This window comes from Aquarana catesbeiana, linkage group LG12, assembly GCF_042186555.1.
Source record: "Aquarana catesbeiana isolate 2022-GZ linkage group LG12, ASM4218655v1, whole genome shotgun sequence".
Taxonomy (NCBI): domain Eukaryota; kingdom Metazoa; phylum Chordata; class Amphibia; order Anura; family Ranidae; genus Aquarana; species Aquarana catesbeiana.
The window spans coordinates 1,873,890-1,897,885 of record NC_133335.1 but is presented as its reverse complement, the minus strand read 5'-3'; the positions used below and the strand labels follow the sequence as shown (position 1 = coordinate 1,897,885).

General features: G+C 46.0%; 1 protein-coding gene and 1 long non-coding RNA gene across 4 annotated transcripts in view; one reads left to right on the top strand and one right to left on the bottom strand.

Annotated features, from left to right (window-relative positions):
- Positions 1-10,021, bottom strand: part of LOC141113744 (uncharacterized) — a 28,476-nt gene extending 18,455 nt beyond the window's left edge. The window contains exon 1 of one of the 2 annotated variants that reach the window (XR_012236811.1): positions 9,892-10,021. This is a non-coding gene — a long non-coding RNA (uncharacterized lncRNA). The remainder of the gene's footprint in view (positions 1-9,891) is intronic. The other variant, XR_012236812.1, reaches the window with a different exon arrangement.
- A 116-nt stretch (positions 10,022-10,137) lies between these two features.
- The window catches only part of SUZ12 (SUZ12 polycomb repressive complex 2 subunit), a 56,772-nt gene continuing 42,913 nt past the window's right edge, over positions 10,138-23,996 (top strand). For both annotated transcript variants that reach the window (XM_073607098.1, XM_073607097.1), the window contains exon 1: positions 10,138-10,346. In XM_073607098.1, coding sequence (XP_073463199.1) covers positions 10,220-10,346 — 127 coding nt within the window. In that variant the 5' untranslated portion in view covers positions 10,138-10,219. The remainder of the gene's footprint in view (positions 10,347-23,996) is intronic.

The window sequence follows — 23,996 nt, the reverse complement described above, 5'->3', positions numbered from 1 at the left end:
GACAGTAATAGGGGGTGACAGGTCCTCTTTATGGAGAGATCTGGGGTCTATAATGAATGTAAACATCCCATGTGACAGTAATAGGAGGTGACAGGTCATTTTTATGGAGAGATCTGGGGTCTATAATGAATGTAAACATCCCATGTGACAGTAATAGACGGTGACAGGTCATCTTTATGGAGAGATCTGGGGTCTATAATGAATGTAAACATCCCATGTGACAGTAATAGGCGGTGACAGGTCCTCTTTATGGAGAGATCTGGGGTCTATAATGAATGTAAACATCCCATGTGACAGTAATAGGAGGTGACAGGTCCTCTTTATGGAGAGATCTGGGGTCTATAATGAATGTAAACATCCCATGTGACAGTAATAGGAGGTGACAGGTCCTCTTTATGGAGAGATCTGGGGTCTATAATGTAAACATCCCATGTGACAGTAATAGGAGGTGACAGGTCCTCTTTATGGAGAGATCTGGGGTCTATAATGAATATAAACATCCCATGTGACAGTAATAAGTGACAGGTCCTCTTTATGGAGAGATCTGGGGTCTATAATGAATGTAAACATCCCATGTGACAGTAATAGATGGTGACAGGTCCTCTTTATGGAGAGATCTGGTGTCTATAATGTAAACATCCCATGTGACAGTAATAGGTGGTGACAGGTCCTCTTTATGGAGAGATCTGGGGTCTATAATGAATGTAAACATCCCATGTGACAGTAATAGGAGGTGACAGGTCCTCTTTATGGAGAGATCTGGGGTCTATAATGAATGTAAACATCCCATGTGACAGTAATAGGTGGTGACAGGTCCTCTTTATGGAGAGATCTGGGGTCTATAATGTAAACATCCCATGTGACAGTAATAGGAGGTGACAGGTCCTCTTTATGGAGAGATCTGGGGTCTATAATGAATGTAAACATCCCATGTGACAGTAATAGGAGGTGACAGGTCCTCTTTATGGAGAGATCTGGGGTCTATAATGAATGTAAACGTCCCATGTGACAGTAATAGGTGGTGACAGGTCCTCTTTATGGAGAGATCTGGGGTCTATAATGAATGTAAACATCCCATGTGACAGTAATAGGAGGTGACAGGTCCTCTTTATGGAGAGATCTGGGGTCTATAATGAATGTAAACATCCCATGTGACAGTAATAGGAGGTGACAGGTCCTCTTTATGGAGAGATCTGGGGTCTATAATGAATGTAAACATCCCATGTGACAGTAATAGGTGGTGACAGGTCCTCTTTATGGAGAGATCTGGGGTCTATAATGAATGTAAACATCCCATGTGACAGTAATAGGAGGTGACAGGTCCTCTTTATGGAGAGATCTGGGGTCTATAATGAATGTAAACATTCCATGTGACAGTAATAGGAGGTGACAGGTCCTCTTTATGGAGAGATCTGGGGTCTATAATGAATGTAAACATCCCTTGTGACAGTAATAGGTGGTGACAGGTCCTCTTTATGGAGAGATCTGGGGTCTATAATGAATGTAAACATCCCTTGTGACAGTAATAGGTGGTGACAGGTCCTCTTTATGGAGGGATGGGGGGGTCTATAATGAATGTAAACATCCCATGTGACAGTAATAGATGGTGACAGGTCCTCTTTATGGAGAGATCTGGGGTCTATAATGAATGTAAACATCCCATGTGACAGTAATAGGAGGTGACAGGTCATTTTTATGGAGAGATCTGGGGTCTATAATGAATGTAAACATCCCATGTGACAGTAATAGACGGTGACAGGTCATCTTTATGGAGAGATCTGGGGTCTATAATGAATGTAAACATCCCATGTGACAGTAATAGGCGGTGACAGGTCCTCTTTATGGAGAGATCTGGGGTCTATAATGAATGTAAACATCCCATGTGACAGTAATAGGAGGTGACAGGTCCTCTTTATGGAGAGATCTGGGGTCTATAATGAATGTAAACATCCCCTGTGACAGTAATAGGAGGTGACAGGTCCTCTTTATGGAGAGATCTGGGGTATATAATGAATATAAACATCCCATGTGACAGTAATAGGTGACAGGTCCTCTTTATAGAGAGATCTGGGGTCTATAATGAATGTAAACATCCCATGTGACAGTAATAGATGGTGACAGGTCCTCTTTATGGAGAGATCTGGTGTCTATAATGTAAACATCCCATGTGACAGTAATAGGTGGTGACAGGTCCTCTTTATGGAGAGATCTGGGGTCTATAATGTAAACATCCCATGTGACAGTAATAGGAGGTGACAGGTCCTCTTTATGGAGAGATCTGGGGTCTATAATGAATGTAAACATCCCATGTGACAGTAATAGGAGGTGACAGGTCCTCTTTATGGAGAGATCTGGGGTCTATAATGAATGTAAACGTCCCATGTGACAGTAATAGATGGTGACAGGTCCTCTTTATGGAGAGATCTGGGGTCTATAATGAATGTAAACATCCCATGTGACAGTAATAGGTGGTGACAGGTCCTCTTTATGGAGAGATCTGGGGTCTATAATGAATGTAAACATCCCATGTGACAGTAATAGGAGGTGACAGGTCCTCTTTATGGAGAGATCTGGGGTCTATAATGAATGTAAACATCCCATGTGACAGTAATAGGAGGTGACAGGTCCTCTTTATGGAGAGATCTGGGGTCTATAATGAATGTAAACATCCCATGTGACAGTAATAGGTGGTGACAGGTCCTCTTTATGGAGAGATCTGGGGTCTATAATGAATGTAAACATCCCATGTGACAGTAATAGGAGGTGACAGGTCCTCTTTATGGAGAGATCTGGGGTCTATAATGAATGTAAACATTCCATGTGACAGTAATAGGAGGTGACAGGTCCTCTTTATGGAGAGATCTGGGGTCTATAATGAATGTAAACATCCCATGTGACAGTAATAGGTGGTGACAGGTCCTCTTTATGGAGAGATCTGGGGTCTATAATGAATGTAAACATCCCATGTGACAGTAATAGGTGGTGACAGGTCCTCTTTATGGAGAGATCTGGGGTCTATAATGAATGTAAACATCCCTTGTGACAGTAATAGGTGGTGACAGGTCCTCTTTATGGAGAGATCGGGGGTCTATAATGAATGTAAACATCCCATGTGACAGTAATAGATGGTGACAGGTCCTCTTTATGGAGAGATCTGGTGTCTATAATGTAAACATCCCATGTGACAGTAATAGATGGTGACAGGTCCTCTTTATGGAGAGATCTGGGGTCTATAATGTAAACATCCCATGTGACAGTAATAGATGGTGACAGGTCCTCTTTATGGAGAGATCTGGGGTCTATAATGAATGTAAACATCCCATGTGACAGTAATAGGTGGTGACAGGTCCTCTTTATGGAGAGATCTGGGGTCTATAATGAATGTAAACATCCCATGTGACAGTAATAGGAGGTGACAGGTCCTCTTTATGGAGAGATCGGGGGTCTATAATGAATGTAAACATCCCATGTGACAGTAATAGAGGGTGACGGGTCCTCTTTATGGAGAGATCTGGGGTCTATAATGAATGTAAACATCCCATGTGACAATAATAGATGGTGACAGGTCCTCTTTATGGAGAGATCTGGGGTCTATAATGAATGTAAACATCCCATGTGACAGTAATAGATGGTGACGGGTCCTCTTTATGGAGAGATCCGGGGTCTATAATGAATGTAAACATCCCATGTGACAGTAATAGGAGGTGACGGGTCCTCTTTATGGAGAGATCTGGGGTCTATAATGAATGTAAACATCCCATGTGACAGTAATAGGAGGTGACAGGTCCTCTTTATGGAGAGATCTGGGGTCTATAATGAATGTAAACATCCCATGTGACAGTAATAGGTGGTGACAGGTCCTCTTTATGGAGAGATCTGGGGTCTATAATGAATGTAAACATCCCATGTGACAGTAATAGGAGGTGACAGGTCCTCTTTATGGAGAGATCTGGGGTCTATAATGAATGTAAACATCCCATGTGACAGTAATAGGAGGTGACAGGTCCTCTTTATGGAGAGATCTGGGGTCTATAATGAATGTAAACATCCCATGTGACAGTAATAGGAGGTGACAGGTCCTCTTTATGGAGAGATCTGGGGTCTATAATGAATGTAAACATCCCATGTGACAGTAATAGGTGGTGACAGGTCCTCTTTATGGAGAGATCTGGGGTCTATAATGAGTGTAAACATCCCATGTGACAGTAATAGGAGGTGACAGGTCCTCTTTATGGAGAGATCTGGGGTCTATAATGAATGTAAACATCCCATGTGACAGTAATAGGAGGTGACAGGTCCTCTTTATGGAGAGATCTGGGGTCTATAATGAATGTAAACATCCCATGTGACAGTAATAGGAGGTGACAGGTCCTCTTTATGGAGAGATCTGGGGTCTATAATGAATGTAAACATCCCATGTGACAGTAATAGGAGGTGACAGGTCCTCTTTATGGAGAGATCTGGGGTCTATAATGAATGTAAACATCCCATGTGACAGTAATAGGAGGTGACAGGTCCTCTTTATGGAGAGATCTGGGGTCTATAATGAATGTAAACATCCCATGTGACAGTAATAGGAGGTGACAGGTCCTCTTTATGGAGAGATCTGGGGTCTATAATGAATGTAAACATCCCATGTGACAGTAATAGGTGGTGACAGGTCCTCTTTATGGAGAGATCGGGGGTCTATAATGAATGTAAACATCCCATGTGACAGTAATAGGTGGTGACAGGTCCTCTTTATGGAGGGATGGGGGGTCTAAAAGACCCCCCATCCCTCCTTTACATTTCAAAGTATTCAGATCGCCGAAAACGGCAATTCTGAATACTGTGTACTTTTTTAAATTCGGTGCCAGCGGCAGCCGAGTAAACGGGAAGTGACGTCATGACGTCGCTTCCGCATTTACAATGAGAAGGCTGGAACGAAGCCGCCCATAGCTTCGTTCCAGCCCGCCCCCAGCCGCCGAAGGCACACGATCGCACGGGAGGCCCGGTAACAGCGGCGGGAGGGGGGGCTGTCCCCTCCCGCTCCTCCGGTATAACAACCGAGCGGCTTTTAGCCGCATCGGTTGTTATACTCGGGTAGCCGATCGCCCGCTGTAAACAACGGTAGCGGGATGATGCCTGCAGCTGCGGGCATCATCCCAGTATAACCCCAGAAAGCCGAGTACGCATATCTGCGTACGGTCGGCGGGAAGGGGGTGAAAAAAAAAAGTAAAGAAAAAGCCGGCAATTATCGGTTAAGGTGGAGTTCCACCTTATTTTAGCATTTTTCAGCTGCATTATAAACGATTAATAAAATTTTGAAAAAAATTTTTTTTTTTTTTTGCTCACCTCTTAACCACTTGCCGCTCGCCACATAGCAGAATGACGGCGGCAAAGTGGTTTCAATATCCTGACCGGACGTCATATGACGTGATCAGGATATCAAGCCGCTGTGCGCCCCCCCGGGGGGAGACTCTTTACCACGTGATCAGCCGTGTCCAATCACAGCTGATCATGATGTAAACAGGAAGAGATCGGCTTTTCCTCATTGGCGTCTGACAGACATGAGTAGAGGAGAGTCGATCGGCTGCTCTCCTGACAGGGGGGGTCTGTGCGGATTGTTTATCAGCACAGCCCCCCCTCGGATCGACACCCAGGACCACCAGGTATGCCCTCCCTAGATCACCCCAGGGAAATACTAATTTGTGCCCAGGCAGCTCCCACTCACAATGCCTACCACTGCCAGTGGCACCAGGGATGCCTATCAGTGCCTCATATCAGTGCCGCCTATAAGAACCCATCTTTGCAGCCTTTCAGTGCCCATCGGTGCCACCTTATTAGTGCCCATCAGTGAAAGAGAAAACTTACTTATTTACAAAATTTAATAACAGAAACAAGAGCAAAACTTTTATTTTTTTTCAAAATTTTCGGTCTATTTTTATGTTTAGCAAAAAATAACCGCCACCCCCCCCCAGAGGTGATGAAATACCAGCAAAAGAAATCTCTATTTGTGGGAAGAAAATGATAACAATGTAGTTTGTGTACAGTGTTGTATGACCGTGTAATTGTCATTCAAAGTGTGACAGCGCTGACATTGTCCTGGGCAGGAAGGGGGGGAAGTGCCGGTATTGAAGTGGTTAATACCTGTTGCTAGGGGGTCCCTCGTAATCTGCCTCCTTACTCACCTATTAATACCTGTTGCTAGGGGGTCCCTCGTAATCTGCCTCCTTACTCACCTATTAATACCTGTTGCTAGGGGGTCCCTCGTAATCTGCCTCCTTATTCACCTCTTAATACCTGTTGCTAGGGGGTCCCCTCGTAATCTGCCTCCTTACTCACCTTCTAATGCCTGTTACTAGGGGGTCCCCTCGTAATCTGCCTCCTTACTCACCTTCTAATGCCTGTTGCTAGGGGGTCCCCTCGTAATCTGCCTCCTTACTCACCTTCTAATGCCTGTTGCTAGGGGGTCCCTCGTAATCTGCCTCTTTACTCACCTTCTAATGCCTGTTGCTAGGGGGTCCCTCGTAATCTGCCTCCTTACTCACCTTCTAATGCCTGTTGCTAGGGGGTCCCTCGTAATCTGCCTCCTTACTCACCTTCTAATGCCTGTTACTAGGGGGTCCCTCGTAATCTGCCTCCTTACTCACCTCTTAATGCCTGTTGCTAGGGGGTCCCCTCGTAATCTGCCTCCTTACTCACCTCTTAATGCCTGTTGCTAGGGGGTCCCCTCGTAATCTGCCTCCTTACTCACCTCTTAATACCTGTTGCTAGGGGGTCCCTCGTAATCTGCCTCCTTACTCACCTCTTAATACCTGTTGCTAGGGGGTCCCTCGTAATCTGCCTCCTTACTCACCTCTTAATACCTGTTGCTAGGGGGTCCCTCGTAATCTGCCTCCTTACTCACCTCTTAATACCTGTTGCTAGGGGGTCCCTCGTAATCTGCCTCCTTACTCACCTCTTAATACCTGTTGCTAGGGGGTCCCTCGTAATCTGCCTCTTTACTCACCTTCTAATGCCTGTTGCTAGGGGGTCCCTCGTAATCTGCCTCCTTACTCACCTTCTAATGCCTGTTGCTAGGGGGTCCCCTCGTAATCTGCCTCCTTACTCACCTTCTAATGCCTGTTGCTAGGGGGTCCCTCGTAATCTGCCTCCTTACTCACCTTCTAATGCCTGTTGCTAGGGGGTCCCCTCGTAATCTGCCTCCTTACTCACCTTCTAATGCCTGTTGCTAGGGGGTCCCTCGTAATCTGCCTCCTTACTCACCTTCTAATGCCTGTTGCTAGGGGGTCCCCTCGTAATCTGCCTCCTTACTCACCTTCTAATGCCTGTTGCTAGGGGGTCCCTCGTAATCTGCCTCCTTACGCACCTCGGCTCCTGACGTCACTTCCCTCGGCCCCGGAAGGAAGATCATCCCCCCCCCCCTGCCTAGGACAGGTCACTGGTCCCACATGATTGCGTGGCCAGTCACGGTGCACGGCACGCGCATGCGCAGTGGGTGCCTGGATGTGAAGCCACAGCCGGGCACCCACAGTTACAATGCCGGCACCGCCGATCAGAGGGGGAGACGATTGTGGCTTGCATGCGGTGCCGACATCACTGGACTCCAGGACGCAGTGGGACCGGGGAAAGGTGACGGGGGGGCGCAGTGGGACCGGGGAAAGGTGACGGGGGGGCGCAGTGGGACCGGGGAAAGGTGACGGGGGGGCGCAGTGGGACCGGGGAAAGGTGACGGGGGGGAGCAGTGGGACCGGGGAAAGGTGACGGGGGGGCGCAGTGGGACCGGGGAAAGGTGACGGGGGGGCGCAGTGGGACCGGGGAAAGGTGACGGGGGGGAGCAGTGAGACGGGGAAAGGTGACGGGGGGGGCCCAGTGGGACCGGGGAAAGGTGACGGGGGGGGCCCAGTGGGACCGGGGAAAGGTGACGGGGGGGCGCAGTGGGACCGGGGAAAGGTGACGGGGGGGCGCAGTGGGACCGGGGAAAGGTGACGGGGGGGCGCAGTGGGACCGGGGAAAGGTGACGGGGGGGCGCAGTGGGACCGGGGAAAGGTGACGGGGGGGCGCAGTGGGACCGGGGAAAGGTGACGGGGGGGGCGCAGTGGGACCGGGGAAAGGTGACGGGGGGGGCGCAGTGGGACCGGGGAAGGGTGATGGGGGGGGCGCAGTGGGACCGGGGAAAGGTGACGGGGGGGGCGCAGTGGGACCGGGGAAAGGTGACGGGGGGGCGCAGTGGGACCGGGGAAAGGTGACGGGGGGGGCGCAGTGGGACCGGGGAAAGGTGACGGGGGGGGGGCGCAGTGGGACCGGGGAAAGGTGACGGGGGGGGCGCAGTGGGACCGGGGAAAGGTGACGGGGGGGCCCAGTGGGACCGGGGAAAGGTGACGGGGGGCGCAGTGGGACCGGGGAAAGGTGACGGGGGGCGCAGTGGGACCGTGGAAAGGTGAAGGGGGGCGCAGTGGGACCGGGGAAAGGTGACGGGGGGGGCGCAGTGGGACCGGGGAAAGGTGACGGGGGGGCCCAGTGGGACCGGGGAAAGGTGACGGGGGGCGCAGTGGGACCGGGGAAAGGTGACGGGGGGCGCAGTGGGACCGGGGAAAGGTGAAGGGGGGCGCAGTGGGACCGGGGAAAGGTGACGGGGAGGCGCAGTGGGACCGGGGAAAGGTGACGGGGAGGCGCAGTGGGACCGGGGAAAGGTGACGGGGGGGCCCAGTGGGACCGGGGAAAGGTGACGGGGGGCGCAGTGGGACCGGGGAAAGGTGAAGGGGGGCGCAGTGGGACCGGGGAAAGGTGAAGGGGGGCGCAGTGGGACCGGGGAAAGGTGACGGGGAGGCGCAGTGGGACCGGGGAAAGGTGAAGGGGGGCGCAGTGGGACCGGGGAAAGGTGACGGGGGGGCCCAGTGGGACCGGGGAAAGGTGACGGGGGGCGCAGTGGGACCGGGGAAAGGTGACGGGGGGCGCAGTGGGACCGTGGAAAGGTGAAGGGGGGCGCAGTGGGACCGGGGAAAGGTGACGGGGGGGGCGCAGTGGGACCGGGGAAAGGTGACGGGGGGGCCCAGTGGGACCGGGGAAAGGTGACGGGGGGCGCAGTGGGACCGGGGAAAGGTGACGGGGGGCGCAGTGGGACCGGGGAAAGGTGAAGGGGGGCGCAGTGGGACCGGGGAAAGGTGACGGGGAGGCGCAGTGGGACCGGGGAAAGGTGACGGGGAGGCGCAGTGGGACCGGGGAAAGGTGACGGGGGGGCCCAGTGGGACCGGGGAAAGGTGACGGGGGGCGCAGTGGGACCGGGGAAAGGTGAAGGGGGGCGCAGTGGGACCGGGGAAAGGTGAAGGGGGGGCGCAGTGGGACCGGGGAAAGGTGACGGGGGGGCGCAGTGGGACCGGGGAAAGGTGACGGGGGGGCGCAGTGGGACCGGGGAAAGGTGACGGGGGGGGGCGCAGTGGGACCGGGGAAAGGTGACGGGGGGGGGCGCAGTGGGACCGGGGGAAAGGTGACGGGGGGGGGGGGCGCAGTGGGACGGGGAAAGGTGACGGGGGGGGCGCAGTGGGACCGGGGAAAGGTGACGGGGGGGCGCAGTGGGACCGGGGAAAGGTGACGGGGGGGCGCAGTGGGACCGGGGAAAGGTGACGGGGGGGCACAGTGGGACCGGGGAAAGGTGACGGGGGGCGCAGTGGGACCGGGGAAAGGTGACGGGGGGGCGCAGTGGGAGTGGGATTATATATAATCACACCTAAAATCATATATGACAGCTGATAACATGGATTAGTATACATCACATCTCTATATCTGGGTATATAGTATATACATATAGGACAGTGGATATATAGTATATACATTGAGTATACAGGTCGCCCCTCTAGCTCTGGGCACATACAGGGAATATAGTATACACATAGAGTACACACGTCACACCTCTAGGTATATACGGTGAATGGCGCTCTGTGAGGAGATGAAGCTCGCTGGTTCAGTCAGTCAGGTGCGCGCTCTTTTCTCGGCCCCTCCCCTTTCTCCCGGCAGGCCTCACGTTGTTCCTGTTCCCGCGGTTGCTATTTGAAGCGTAGAGCGGGCGCGCGGCTGACGTAGGTCTGGAGGGTGACGGACAGGCGGGCGGACCAATGAGCGGCGCGGAGGAGCAGGGGGTTGGCCAATGAGGGAAGCGGGGCGGGAGCGGGTAGAGCGCGCTGTAGCCGGGTCTACAGCGGGCGAGTGTGTGACCCCCCCTCCCCTCCCCCCCCCGGCTATGGCGCCTCAGAAACACGGCGGCCCCACCAACACCGGACCACCCCCGGGGGGAGCGGCGCCCATCAAGAGGGCCAAGATGGAGCAGATCCGGCACGACCACGAGCTCTTCCTACAGGCCTTCGAGAGTCAGTATATATATGTATACCTCCCTCCCCCCACCTATATACCATCTGTATACCCCCCTCCTCCTCCTATATACACTGTATACCCCCTCCCCCCACCTATATATATACACATCACACGAGCTCTTCCTACAGGCCTTCGAGAGTCAGAATATATACCTACTCCCCACCTATATACCATCTGTATACCCCCTCCTCCTATATATAGTCTGTATACACCCTCCCCCACCTATATACCATCTGTATACCCCCTTCCTCCTATATATAGTCTGTATACACCCTCCCCCCACCTATATACCATCTGTATACCCCCTTCCTCCTATATATAGTCTGTATACACCCTCCCCCACCTATATACCATCTGTATACCCCCTTCCTCCTATATATAGTCTGTATACTCCCTTCCCCCACCTATATACCATCTGTATACCTCCTTCCTCCTATATATAGTCTGTATACTCCCTCCCCCACCTGTATACCTCCTTCCTCCTATATACCATCTGTATACTCCCTCCCCCACCTATATACCATCTGTATACCCCCTTCCTCCTATATATAGTCTGTATACTCCCTTCCCCCACCTATATACCATCTGTATACCTCCTTCCTCCTATATATAGTCTGTATACTCCCTCCCCCACCTGTATACCTCCTTCCTCCTATATACCATCTGTATACTCCCTCCCCCACCTATATACCATCTGTATACCCCCTTCCTCCTATATATATAGTCTGTATACTCCCTCCCCCCACCTATATACCATCTGTATACTCCCTCCCCCACCTATATACCATCTGTATACCCCCTCCTCCTATATATAGTCTGTATACTCCCTCCCCCCACCTATATACCATCTGTATACTCCCTCCCCCACCTATATACCATCTGTATACCCCCTCCTCCTATATATAGTCTGTATACCTCCCTCCCCCCACCTATATACTATCTGTATACTCCCTCCCCCACCTATATACTATCTGTATACCCCCCCTCCTCCTATATATAGTCTGTATACTCCCTCCCCCCACCTATATAACATCTGTATACCCCCCTCCTCCTATATATAGTCTGTATACTCCCTCCCCCCACCTATATACCATCTGTATACCCCCTCCTCCTATATATACTCCGTGTACTCCCTCCCCCACCTATATACCATCTGTATACCCCCTCCTCCTATATATACTCTGTGTACTCCCTCCCCCCACCTATATACTATCTGTATACTCCCTCCCCCACCTATATACCATCTGTATACCCCCCTCCTCCTATATATAGTCTGTATACTCCCTCCCCCCACCTATATACCATCTGTATACCCCCCTCCTCCTATATATAGTCTGTATACTCCCTCCCCCACCTATATACCATCTGTATACCCCCCTCCTATATATAGTCTGTATACTCCCTCCCCCCACCTATATACCATCTGTATACCCCCCTCCTCCTATATATAGTCTGTATACTCCCTCCCCCCACCTATATACCATCTGTATACCCCCTCCTCCTATATATACTCTGTGTACTCCCTCCCCCCACCTATATACCATCTGTATACCTCCTTCCTCCTATATATAGTCTGTATACTCCCTCCCCCACCTATATACCATCTGTATACCCCCTCCTCCTATATATAGTCTGTATACTCCCTCCCCCCACCTATATACCATCTGTATACCTCCTTCCTCCTATATATAGTCTGTATACTCTCTCCCCCACCTATATACCATCTGTATACCCACCTCCTCCTATATATACTCTGTGTACTCCCTCCCCCCACCTATATACCATCTGTATACCCCCTCCTCCTATATATACTCTGTGTACTCCCTCCCCCCACCTATATACCATCTGTATACCCCCTCCTCCTATATATAGTCTGTATACTCCCTCCCCCCACCTATATACCATCTGTATACCCCCCTCCTCCTATATATAGTCTGTATACCTCCCTCCCCCCACCTATATACTATCTGTATACCCCCCCTCCTCCTATATATAGTCTGTATACTCCCTCCCCCACCTATATACCATCTGTATACCCCCCTCCTCCTATATATAGTCTGTATACTCCCTCCCCCCACCTATATACCATCTGTATACTCCCTCCCCCACCTATATACCATCTGTATACCCCCCCTCCTCCTATATATAGTCTGTATACTCCCTCCCCCCACCTATATACCATCTGTATACCCCCTCCTCCTATATATAGTCTGTATACTCCCTCCCCCCACCTATATACCATCTGTATACCCCCTCCTCCTATATTTAGTCTGTATACCTCCCTCCCCCCACCTATATACTATCTGTATACCCCCCTCCTCCTATATATAGTCTGTATACTCCCTCCCCCCACCTATATACCATCTGTATACCTCCTTCCTCCTATATATATAGTCTGTATACTCCCTCCCCCACCTATATACCATCTGTATACCTCCTTCCTCCTATATATATAGTCTGTATACTCCCTCCCCCCACCTATATACCATCTGTATACTCCCTCCCCCACCTATATACCATCTGTATACCCCCTCCTCCTATATATAGTCTGTATACTCCCTCCCCCCACCTATATACCATCTGTATACCCCCTCCTCCTATATATCGTCTGTATACCTCCCTCCCCCACCTATATACTATCTGTATACCCCCTCCTCCTATATATAGTCTGTATACTCCCTCCCCCACCTATATACCCCCCCTCCTCCTCCTATATACACTCTGTATACACCCTCCCCCCACCTATATATACACATCACACAAGCTCTTCCTGCAGGCCTTCGAGAGTCAGTATATATATGTATACCTCCCCCACCTTCACGAGTCAGAATATATACCTACTCCCCACCTGTATACCTCCTCCTATATATAGTCTGTATACTCCCTCCCCCACCTATATACTATCTGTATACCCCCCTCCACCTATATATAGTCTGTATACTCCCTCCCCCCACCTATATACTATCTGTATACCCCCCTCCTCCTATATATAGTCTGTATACTCCCTCCCCCACCTATATACTATCTGTATACTCCCCCTCCTCATATAGTCTGTATACTCCCTCCCCCCACCTATATACTATCTGTATACCCCCCTCCTCCTATATATAGTCTGTATACTCCCTCCTCCTATATATAGTCTGTATACTCCCTCCCCCCACCTATATACTATCTGTATACCCCCCTCCTCCTATATATAGTCTGTATACTCCCTCCCCCACCTATATATAGTCTGTATACTCCCTCCCCCCACCTATATACAATCTGTATACCCCCCTCCTCCTATATATAGTCTGTATACTCCCTCCCCCACCTATATACTATCTGTATACCCCCTCCTCCTATATATAGTCTGTATACTCCCTCCCCCACCTATATACTATCTGTATACCCCCATCTCCTATATATAGTCTGTATACTCCCCCCCCTCCTCCTATATATAGTCTGTATACTCCCTCCCCCACCTATATACTATCTGTATACCCCCCATCTTCTATATATAGTCTGTATACTCCCCCCCTCCTCCTATATACACTCTGTATACACCCTCCCCCACCTATATACTATCTGTATACCCCCTCCTCCTATATATAGTCTGTATACTCCCTCCCCCCACCTATATATACATCACACAAGCTCTTCCTGCAGGCCTTCGAGAGTCAGTATATATGTATACCTCCCTCTTCTATATACTATCTGTGTACTCCCCTCCTCCTATATATACCCTCCCCCATATATCACACAAGCTCTTCCTGCAGGCCTTCTAGACTCAGTATATACCTACCCCCACCTATATACTATCTATATACATACCCCCTCCCCCCATATATATGTATATGTCTACCCCCTTTTATATTTATATACACACTGATATACCCCCCATATATATCCTATACATTATTTCCTCATACACCATATTGTGTGTATACATTACCCCCCCTCCATCATGTATATTATGTAAATATACTCCCCATGTATACTCTACGCTGTCCCCTATAGAATCCTATTATAGTGTGTGTATATATTCTATTATCTCCTATAGAATCCTATTATAGTGTGTGTGTATATATTCTATTATCTCCTATAGAATCCTATTAGTTTATATATCTACTTTATTATTCTATATCTATTATCCTTTATAGAATCCTATGAGGGTGTATATATTCCCATAAATATTCTTTATATTGTCCTCCGTAGAGCCCAGTCATATTATCATATGTATTCTATACATCCCCTCCTATAGAGTCCAATTATAGTATGTATAACCCCCCCCCCTAATATATGTATTCTATACATTATCTCCTATAGAATCCTATTCTAGAGTGTGTGTATTCTTTACATCACGTCCTATTACAGTGTGTGTACCCCTTATATATTCTATACATTTATCTCCTATAGAATTCTATTGTGTGTGTATATATCCCCTGTAGATCCTCAGCATTCCTGCTTACGAAGCTTATCTTATAGCCCCCCCCATAATATACTGTGTACAGCCATTGTTATATATACAGATACGTCCCCCTGTGTGTATTCTGTACATCACCTCCTATAGAGACCCCCCCCCTCTCCCAATCATATCCAGTCCCAGGACTCTTCCTATAGCCCTTACATAATATTGTGTTTATATTACCGATTATTTTGTTTTATATCCCCCCCCTATATGTTCAATACATCACCTCCTATAGAGTCCTATTACATCTCTTCCATAGTCAGTATATTATACTATATATCCCTTCTGTACTGTATACATCAGTAAGTGACTACACTGTGTGTGTGTATGTATATGTGTGTGTGTATATATATATATATATATATATATATATATATATATATATATATATAATATATCTCATTGTGTATATCCCCTGTAATAAGACTGGAGACAGAACAGGACATGTGGATGTGATCTGTCCCAGGATATGAATAACCTGCGCTCGGTCCTTAGGATAATATCCTCCATTATATTATATATCACACAGCTACACTCACTATACATACTACATGCAAGGGGGAGGCAACCTGGGGCCCTCCAGCTGTTGCAGAACTACAAGGCCCATCATGCCTCTGGGAGTCATTGTAACTGTCGGCCTTGCAATGCCTCATGGGAAATGTAGTTCCACAACAGCTGGCGGACCCCCAGATTGCCTCCCCCTGATCTAAAGAATAATTCCTCTATGTGAAAAATTCATAAACTACCAAAAACAGGTATATGAAAAATAAAGAATAATTCTAAAGTAAGACAATAATCAGATCCCCAGATATAAATCAGTATATCCAGTCCAGAGAATCCTCTCCACAATGTGACGTCACTGAGAATACACAGAGATGTGTCCAGAGAATCCTCTCCACAATGTGACGTCACTGAGAATACAGAGATGTGTGCAGAGAATCCTCTCCACAATGTGACGTCACTGAGAATACACAGAGATGTGTGCAGAGAATCCTCTCCACAATGTGACGTCACTGAGAATACAGAGATGTGTGCAGAGAATCCTCTCCACAATGTGACGTCACTGAGAATACACAGAGATGTGTGCAGAGAATCCTCTCCACAATGTGACGTCACTGAGAATACACAGAGATGTGTGCAGAGAATCCTCTCCACAATGTGAAGTCACTGAGAATACAGAGATGTGTGCAGAGAATCCTCTCCACAATGTGACGTCACTGAGAATACAGAGATGTGTGCAGAGAATCCTCTCCACAATGTGACGTCACTGAGAATACACAGAGATGTGTGCAGAGAATCCTCTCCACAATGTGACGTCACTGAGAATACACAGAGATGTGTGCAGAGAATCCTCTCCACAATGTGACGTCACTGAGAATACACAGAGATGTGTGCAGAGAATCCTCTCCACAATGTGACGTCACTGAGAATACACAGAGATGTGTGCAGAGAATCCTCTCCACAATGTGACGTCACTGAGAATACACAGAGATGTGTGCAGAGAATCCTCTCCACAATGTGACGTCACTGAGAATACACAGAGATGTGTGCAGAGAATCCTCTCCACAATGTGACGTCACTGAGAATACACAGAGATGTGTGCAGAGAATCCTCTCCACAATGTGACGTCACTGAGAATACACAGAGATGTGTGCAGAGAATCCTCTCCACAATGTGACGTCACTGAGAATACACAGAGATGTGTGCAGAGAATCCTCTCCACAATGTGACGTCACTGAGAATACACAGAGATGTGTGCAGAGAATCCTCTCCACAATGTGACGTCACTGAGAATACACAGAGATGTGTGCAGAGAATCCTCTCCACAATGTGAGCTCACCAAGGCCCGCAGTTATCATTTTGCCCGCAGTATAAACTTTTAACCAATAAGCAGTTCCAGGAGGATTCGATTTGATGAGGATTCCATAGCTCCAATCTGTGGAGTACGGCTGACACCCTCCGATCCGATGATCCATTGTTATAATAATGTGCCTTGTCACACCTCCTTTAATTTGGGGGTCGGCAGTTCTGGTAAGCAGTGTGATTTACCTAGGTGGGGGGAGGGGTGGGGGTCACAGATCACATTCAGTTACAGCGGCTCATGGGGACACCATTGTTGGGGCACACAGGACTGGATACATTTTGAGTACATCTATGAATTGATACTTTGTATCATTTGTTTTGTTACTGTATTTCTGCACACATCTCTATTCTCAGTGACGTCACATTGTGGAGAGGATTCTCTGCACACATCTCTGTGTGTTCTCAGTGACGTCACATTGTGGAGAGGATTCTCTGCACACATCTCTGTATTCTCAGTGACGTCACATTGTGGAGAGGATTCTCTGCACACATCTCTGTGTATTCTCAGTGACGTCACATTGTGGAGAGGATTCTCTGCACACATCTCTGTGTATTCTCAGTGACGTCACATTGTGGAGAGGATTCTCTGCACACATCTCTGTATTCTCAGTGATGTCACATTGTGGAGAGGATTCTCTGCACACATCTCTGTGTATTCTCAGTGACGTCACATTGTGGAGAGGATTCTCTGCACACATCTCTCTGTATTCTCAGTGACGTCACATTGTGGAGAGGATTCTCTGCACACATCTGTGTATTCTCAGTGACGTCACATTGTGGAGAGGATTCTCTGCACACATCTGTGTATTCTCAGTGACGTCACATATACTGATTTATAGAGGTCGACCGATATGGGGTTTTCTCTGGCCGATGCCGATATTTAGAAATCACGGTGGCCGATGGCTGATATGTGATGCCGATTTTTTGGGCCGATATATTTGGCCGATTTTTTTTTTTTTCCCTTCATCTCATAAAATCTAACAGTTAGACCCCTTTCACACTGGGGCATTTTTCAGGGGCTTTTGGGCTAAAAAGAGCGCCTGTAAAGTGCCTGTAAAACGTCTCCCCTGCAGTCTCAGTGTGATATCCTGAGTGCTGTCACACTAAGGCGATGCGCTGGCAGGATGTAAAAAAAAGTCCTGCGAGCAGCATCTTTGGAGCGGTGTATACCCCTCCTCCACCACTCCTGCCCATTGAAATGAATGCGCACCACTGCCGAAGGGCCTGCAAAGCGTTTTGGCAGCGGCGCTTCAGGGGCGCATTTAACCCCTTCCTCGGCCGCTAGCTGGGTTATAAGCGCCCCGCCAGCAGCCGAATAGCACCTCTAAAATGATGGTAAAGCGCCGCTAAAACTAACAGTGTTTTACCATCAACTCCTGCCCGCTCCAGTGTGAAGCAGCCTTAAGTAATAAGTGATACAGAACATTTTTTACATTTAAACATTAAACAAAACAAACCTCCAATCAGTTCACTTGTATGTATAATTTAGAAAAAAAAAAAAAAACTATCTTAAATATTAAATACACAAAAACAGGTAATCAAAACTTTTGGACGAAAAAAAATGGGCTAACTTTACTGCTTAGTTTTTTTTTTTTAATTCATTACTGTATTTTTTTTTTTTAAATTGTGTTTGAAAGACCACTGCACAAATACAGTGTGACATAAAATATTGCAACAACCACCATTTTATTCCCTAGGGTCTCTGCTAAAAAAAATATATATAATGTTTGGGGGTTCTAAGGGATTTTCTAGCAGAAAATACAGGATTTTTACTTGTAAGCAACAAATGTCAGAAAAGATTTAGTCTTTAAATGGTTAAACTGAGAACTGAGTTCAGTCTATTGATAAAAGAACCTGAAAAGATACAAATGTGTCTTCTTATCAGACTTGGCTGCCCAGAGGAGGAGAGAATCCTCTCCACAGGCAACTTGCATTGACTTCTATTACAGAAGTCATTTGCAAGTCACGGCTGAAGTTACAATCGGCCTTTTTTATCAGCACAATCGGCCGATGCCGATTAAGTAAAAAACGCCAAATATCGGCCGATATATCGGCCGGCCTCTACTGATTTATATCTGGGGATCTGATTATTGTCTTACCTTGGAATTATTATTTATAAACCTGTTTTAGGTGGTGTAATTTATTTTTCACATAGAGAAACTATTCTTTAGAGTGGCAATAGTCCTAGTATGAACCTATAGTCATTATGTGGGGGGTTCTCCGTATAGAGAAGGTTTTTCTATATGTAGACAGAGGAAATCTCACCATACATCTTGTCACTGCACTCTTCTCCCTCCTATATACATCACCTCCTATAGATAATCAGTGCCTGCCCTGGAGCCCTGCCATACTGTATATCATATCCCTTATATAGTGTATATTACCCCTATGTACTCTATACATCACCTCCTATAGATTATCAGTCCCTGCCCTGGAGCCCTCCCATACTGTATATTATATCCCCTATTATATAGTGTATATACCCCCTATGTACTCTATACATCACCCCCTATAGATTATCAGTCCCTGCCCTCAAACTTTCTGTAATCAGTATAATGTATAGATCACCTATTATATTGTGATTTTTATTCTTCACCTCCTATAGATCCTCATTATTTCCTGTTCTGGAGCTCTTCCCTCCCATAGTTGGCCTCTTATTATATTGGGTGTATACGTCACCTATGTATTCTATACACCAGCCCTTATACATCTGCATTATTTACTCTCACCAGGTTCCGTCTTTAGGCCATACAGAGATTTTATATACTCTACTGTATATTCTATACATCCCTTCCTATAGAGCCCCATGGTCTTCCCCAGCCCGGGCCGCCTCTATTCCATATATATTGTGGCTCATTGCTGTATAGATCTCACCTTGTACTGTATATGGCCTTACACCTTATCTTATATTCCTCTATAGATCGTACCTGATATCAGTGTATATGACCTTATACCTTCTTATATTCCTCTATAGATCGTATCTGATATCAGTGTATATGGCCTTACACCTTATCTTATATTCCTCTATAGATCATACCTGATATCAGTGTATATGGCCTTACACCTTATCTTATATTCCTCTATAGATCGTATCTGATATCAGTGTATATGGCCTTATACCTTATCTTATATTCCTCTATAGATCGTATCTGATATCAGTGTATATGGCCTTACACCTTATCTTATATTCCTCTATAGATCGTACCTGATATCAGTGTATATGACCTTATACCTTCTTATATTCCTCTATAGATCGTATCTGATATCAGTGTATATGACCTTACACCTTATCTTATATTCCTCTATAGATCATACCTGATATCAGTGTATATGGCCTTACACCTTATCTTATATTCCTCTATAGATCGTATCTGATATCAGTGTATATGGCCTTATACCTTATCTTATATTCCTCTATAGATCGTATCTGATATCAGTGTATATGGCCTTACACCTTATCTTATATTCCTCTATAGATCGTACCTGATATCAGTGTATATGGCCTTACACCTTATCTTATATTCCTCTATAGATCGTATCTGATATCAGTGTATATGGCCTTACACCTTATCTTATATTCCTCTATAGATCGTACCTGATATCAGTGTATATGACCTTATACCTTCTTATATTCCTCTATAGATCGTATCTGATATCAGTGTATATGGCCTTACACCTTATCTTATATTCCTCTATAGATCATACCTGATATCAGTGTATATGGCCTTACACCTTATCTTATATTCCTCTATAGATCGTATCTGATATCAGTGTATATGGCCTTATACCTTATCTTATATTCCTCTATAGATCGTATCTGATATCAGTGTATATGGCCTTACACCTTATCTTATATTCCTCTATAGATCGTACCTGATATCAGTGTATATGACCTTACACCTTATCTTATATTCCTCTATAGATCGTATCTGATATCAGTGTATATGACCTTACACCTTCTTATATTCCTCTATAGATCGTATCTGATATCAGTGTATATGACCTTACACCTTCTTATATTCCTCTATAGATCGTACCTGATATCAGTGTATATGACCTTACACCTTCTTATATTCCTCTATCGATCGTATCTGATATCAGTGTATATGGCCTTACACCTTATCTTATATTCTATAGATCGTATCTGATATCAGTGTATATGGCCTTACACCTTATCTTATATTCCTCTATAGATCGTATCTGATATCAGTGTATATGGCCTTACACCTTATCTTATATTCCTCTATAGATCGTACCTGATATCAGTGTATATGGCCTTATACCTTATCTTATATTCCTCTATAGATCGTACCTGATATCAGTGTATATGGCCTTATACCTTATCTTATATTCCTCTATAGATCGTACCTGATATCAGTGTGTATGGCCTTACACCTTCTTATATTCCTCTATAGATCGTATCTGATATCAGTGTGTATGGCCTTACACCTTATCTTATATTCCTCTATAGATCGTACCTGATATCAGTGTATATGGCCTTATACCTTATCTTATATTCCTCTATAGATCGTACCTGATATCAGTGTGTATGGCCTTACACCTTCTTATATTCCTCTATAGATCGTATCTGATATCAGTGTATATGGCCTTACACCTTCTTATATTCCTCTATAGATCGTATCTGATATCAGTGTGTATGGCCTTACACCTTATCTTATATTCCTCTATAGATCGTATCTGATATCAGTGTATATGGCCTTACACCTTATCTTATATTCCTCTATAGATCGTATCTGATATCAGTGTATATGGCCTTACACCTTCTTATATTCCTCTATAGATCGTATCTGATATCAGTGTGTATGGCCTTACACCTTATCTTATATTCCTCTATAGATCGTATCTGATATCAGTGTATATGGCCTTACACCTTCTTATATTCCTCTATAGATCGTATCTGATATCAGTGTGTATGGCCTTACACCTTATCTTATATTCCTCTATAGATCGTATCTGATATCAGTGTATATGGCCTTACACCTTATCTTATATTCCTCTATAGATCGTATCTGATATCAGTGTATATGGCCTTACACCTTATCTTATATTCCTCTATAGATCGTATCTGATATCAGTGTATATGGCCTTACACCTTCTTCTATTCCTCTATAGATCGTATCTGATATCAGTGTATATGACCTTACACCTTCTTATATTCCTCTATAGATCGTATCTGATATCAGTGTATATGGCCTTACACCTTATCTTATATTCCTCTATAGATCGTATCTGATATCAGTGTATATGGCCTTATACCTTATCTTATATTCCTCTATAGATCGTACCTGATATCAGTGTATATGGCCTTACACCTTATCTTATATTCCTCTATAGATCGTATCTGATATCAGTGTATATGACCTTACACCTTCTTATATTCCTCTATAGATCGTACCTGATATCAGTGTATATGACCTTACACCTTATATTCCTCTATAGATCGTATCTGATATCAGTGTATATGACCTTACACCTTATATTCCTCTATAGATCGTATCTGATATCAGTGTATATGGCCTTACACCTTATCTTATATTCCTCTATAGATCGTATCTGATATCAGTGTATATGGCCTTACACCTTCTTATATTCCTCTATAGATCGTATCTGATATCAGTGTATATGACCTTACACCTTCTTATATTCCTCTATAGATCGTATCTGATATCAGTGTATATGACCTTACACCTTCTTATATTCCTCTATAGATCGTACCTGATATCAGTGTATATGGCCTTACACCTTATCTTATATTCCTCTATAGATCGTATCTGATATCAGTGTATATGACCTTACACCTTCTTATATTCCTCTATAGATCGTATCTGATATCAGTGTATATGACCTTACACCTTATATTCCTCTATAGATCGTATCTGATATCAGTGTATATGGCCTTACACCTTATATTTCTGCAGTCCAGGGCTTTACAAATCTCAAGTGCCAGATCGCCATGGCGACTAGAAATTACATCCTGGCGCCTGAGTTTTTGTCAGCTCGTTCCCAGAACTATTGCCCGATGCCCCGGACATGCAGTTCCAGGCAGCTGGTTGCTGACCACACGGTTGGCTAGTTCTGGGAAGGCATCAATAGATGGCCCCCCCCCAAGACTCTGCCCCGGGGCGCGCTCTGCGATCGCTCTGTCCTTCGCACAAAGCTGAACAAAGATCAATGTAAAGGGCCACTCACAGCTTCCCTTTATTATGTGATCATTTCTGTCCAATCACAGCCTCCCTTTATTATGTGATCAGTTGTGTCCAATCACATCTGATCGCATTGTAAACAGACTTGTAGGTTATTGGCGGTCCTTTCTTCACATGCTGTTAGTGGGGGGAGAGCCGGTAACCGGCAATTCTGACACACATTTTACACTGGCTCGTCGGTGGCGCCTCCCTGCTGGCTCGTCGGTGGCGCCTCCCACCCCCCTTCTACCTGTATGGATCATTCCTGATATAAATATCACCCCCCTTCTACATGTATGGATCATTCCTGATATAAATATCACCCCCCTTCTACATGTATGGATCATTCCTGATATAAATATCACCCCCCTTCTACATGTATGGATCATCCCTGATATAAATATCACCCCCCTTCTACATGTATGGATCATCCCTGATATAAATATCACCCCCCTTCTACATGTATGGATCATTCCTGATATCATAAATATCACCCCCCTTCTACATGTATGGATCATTCCTGATATCATAAATATCACCCCTCTTCTACATGTATGGATCATTCCTGATATCATAAATATCACCCCCCCCCCCCTTCTACATGTATGGATCATTCCTGATATAAATATCACCCCCCTTCTACATGTATGGATCATTCCTGATATCATAAATATCACCCCCCTTCTACATGTATGGATCATTCCTGATATAAATATCACCCCCCTTCTACATGTATGGATCATTCCTGATATAAATATCACCCCCCTTCTACATGTATGGATCATTCCTGATATCATAAATATCACCCCCCTTCTACATGTATGGATCATTCCTGATATCATAAATATCACCCCCCTTCTACATGTATGGATCATTCCTGATATCATAAATATCACCCCCCTTCTACATGTATGGATCATTCCTGATATAAATATCACCCCCCTTCTACATGTATGGATCATTCCTGATATAAATATCACCCCCCTTCTACATGTGTGGATCATTCCTGATATCATAAATATCACCCCCCTTCTACATGTATGGATCATTCCTGATATAAATATCACCCCCCTTCTACATGTATGGATCATTCCTGATATAAATATCACCCCCCTTCTACATGTATGGAT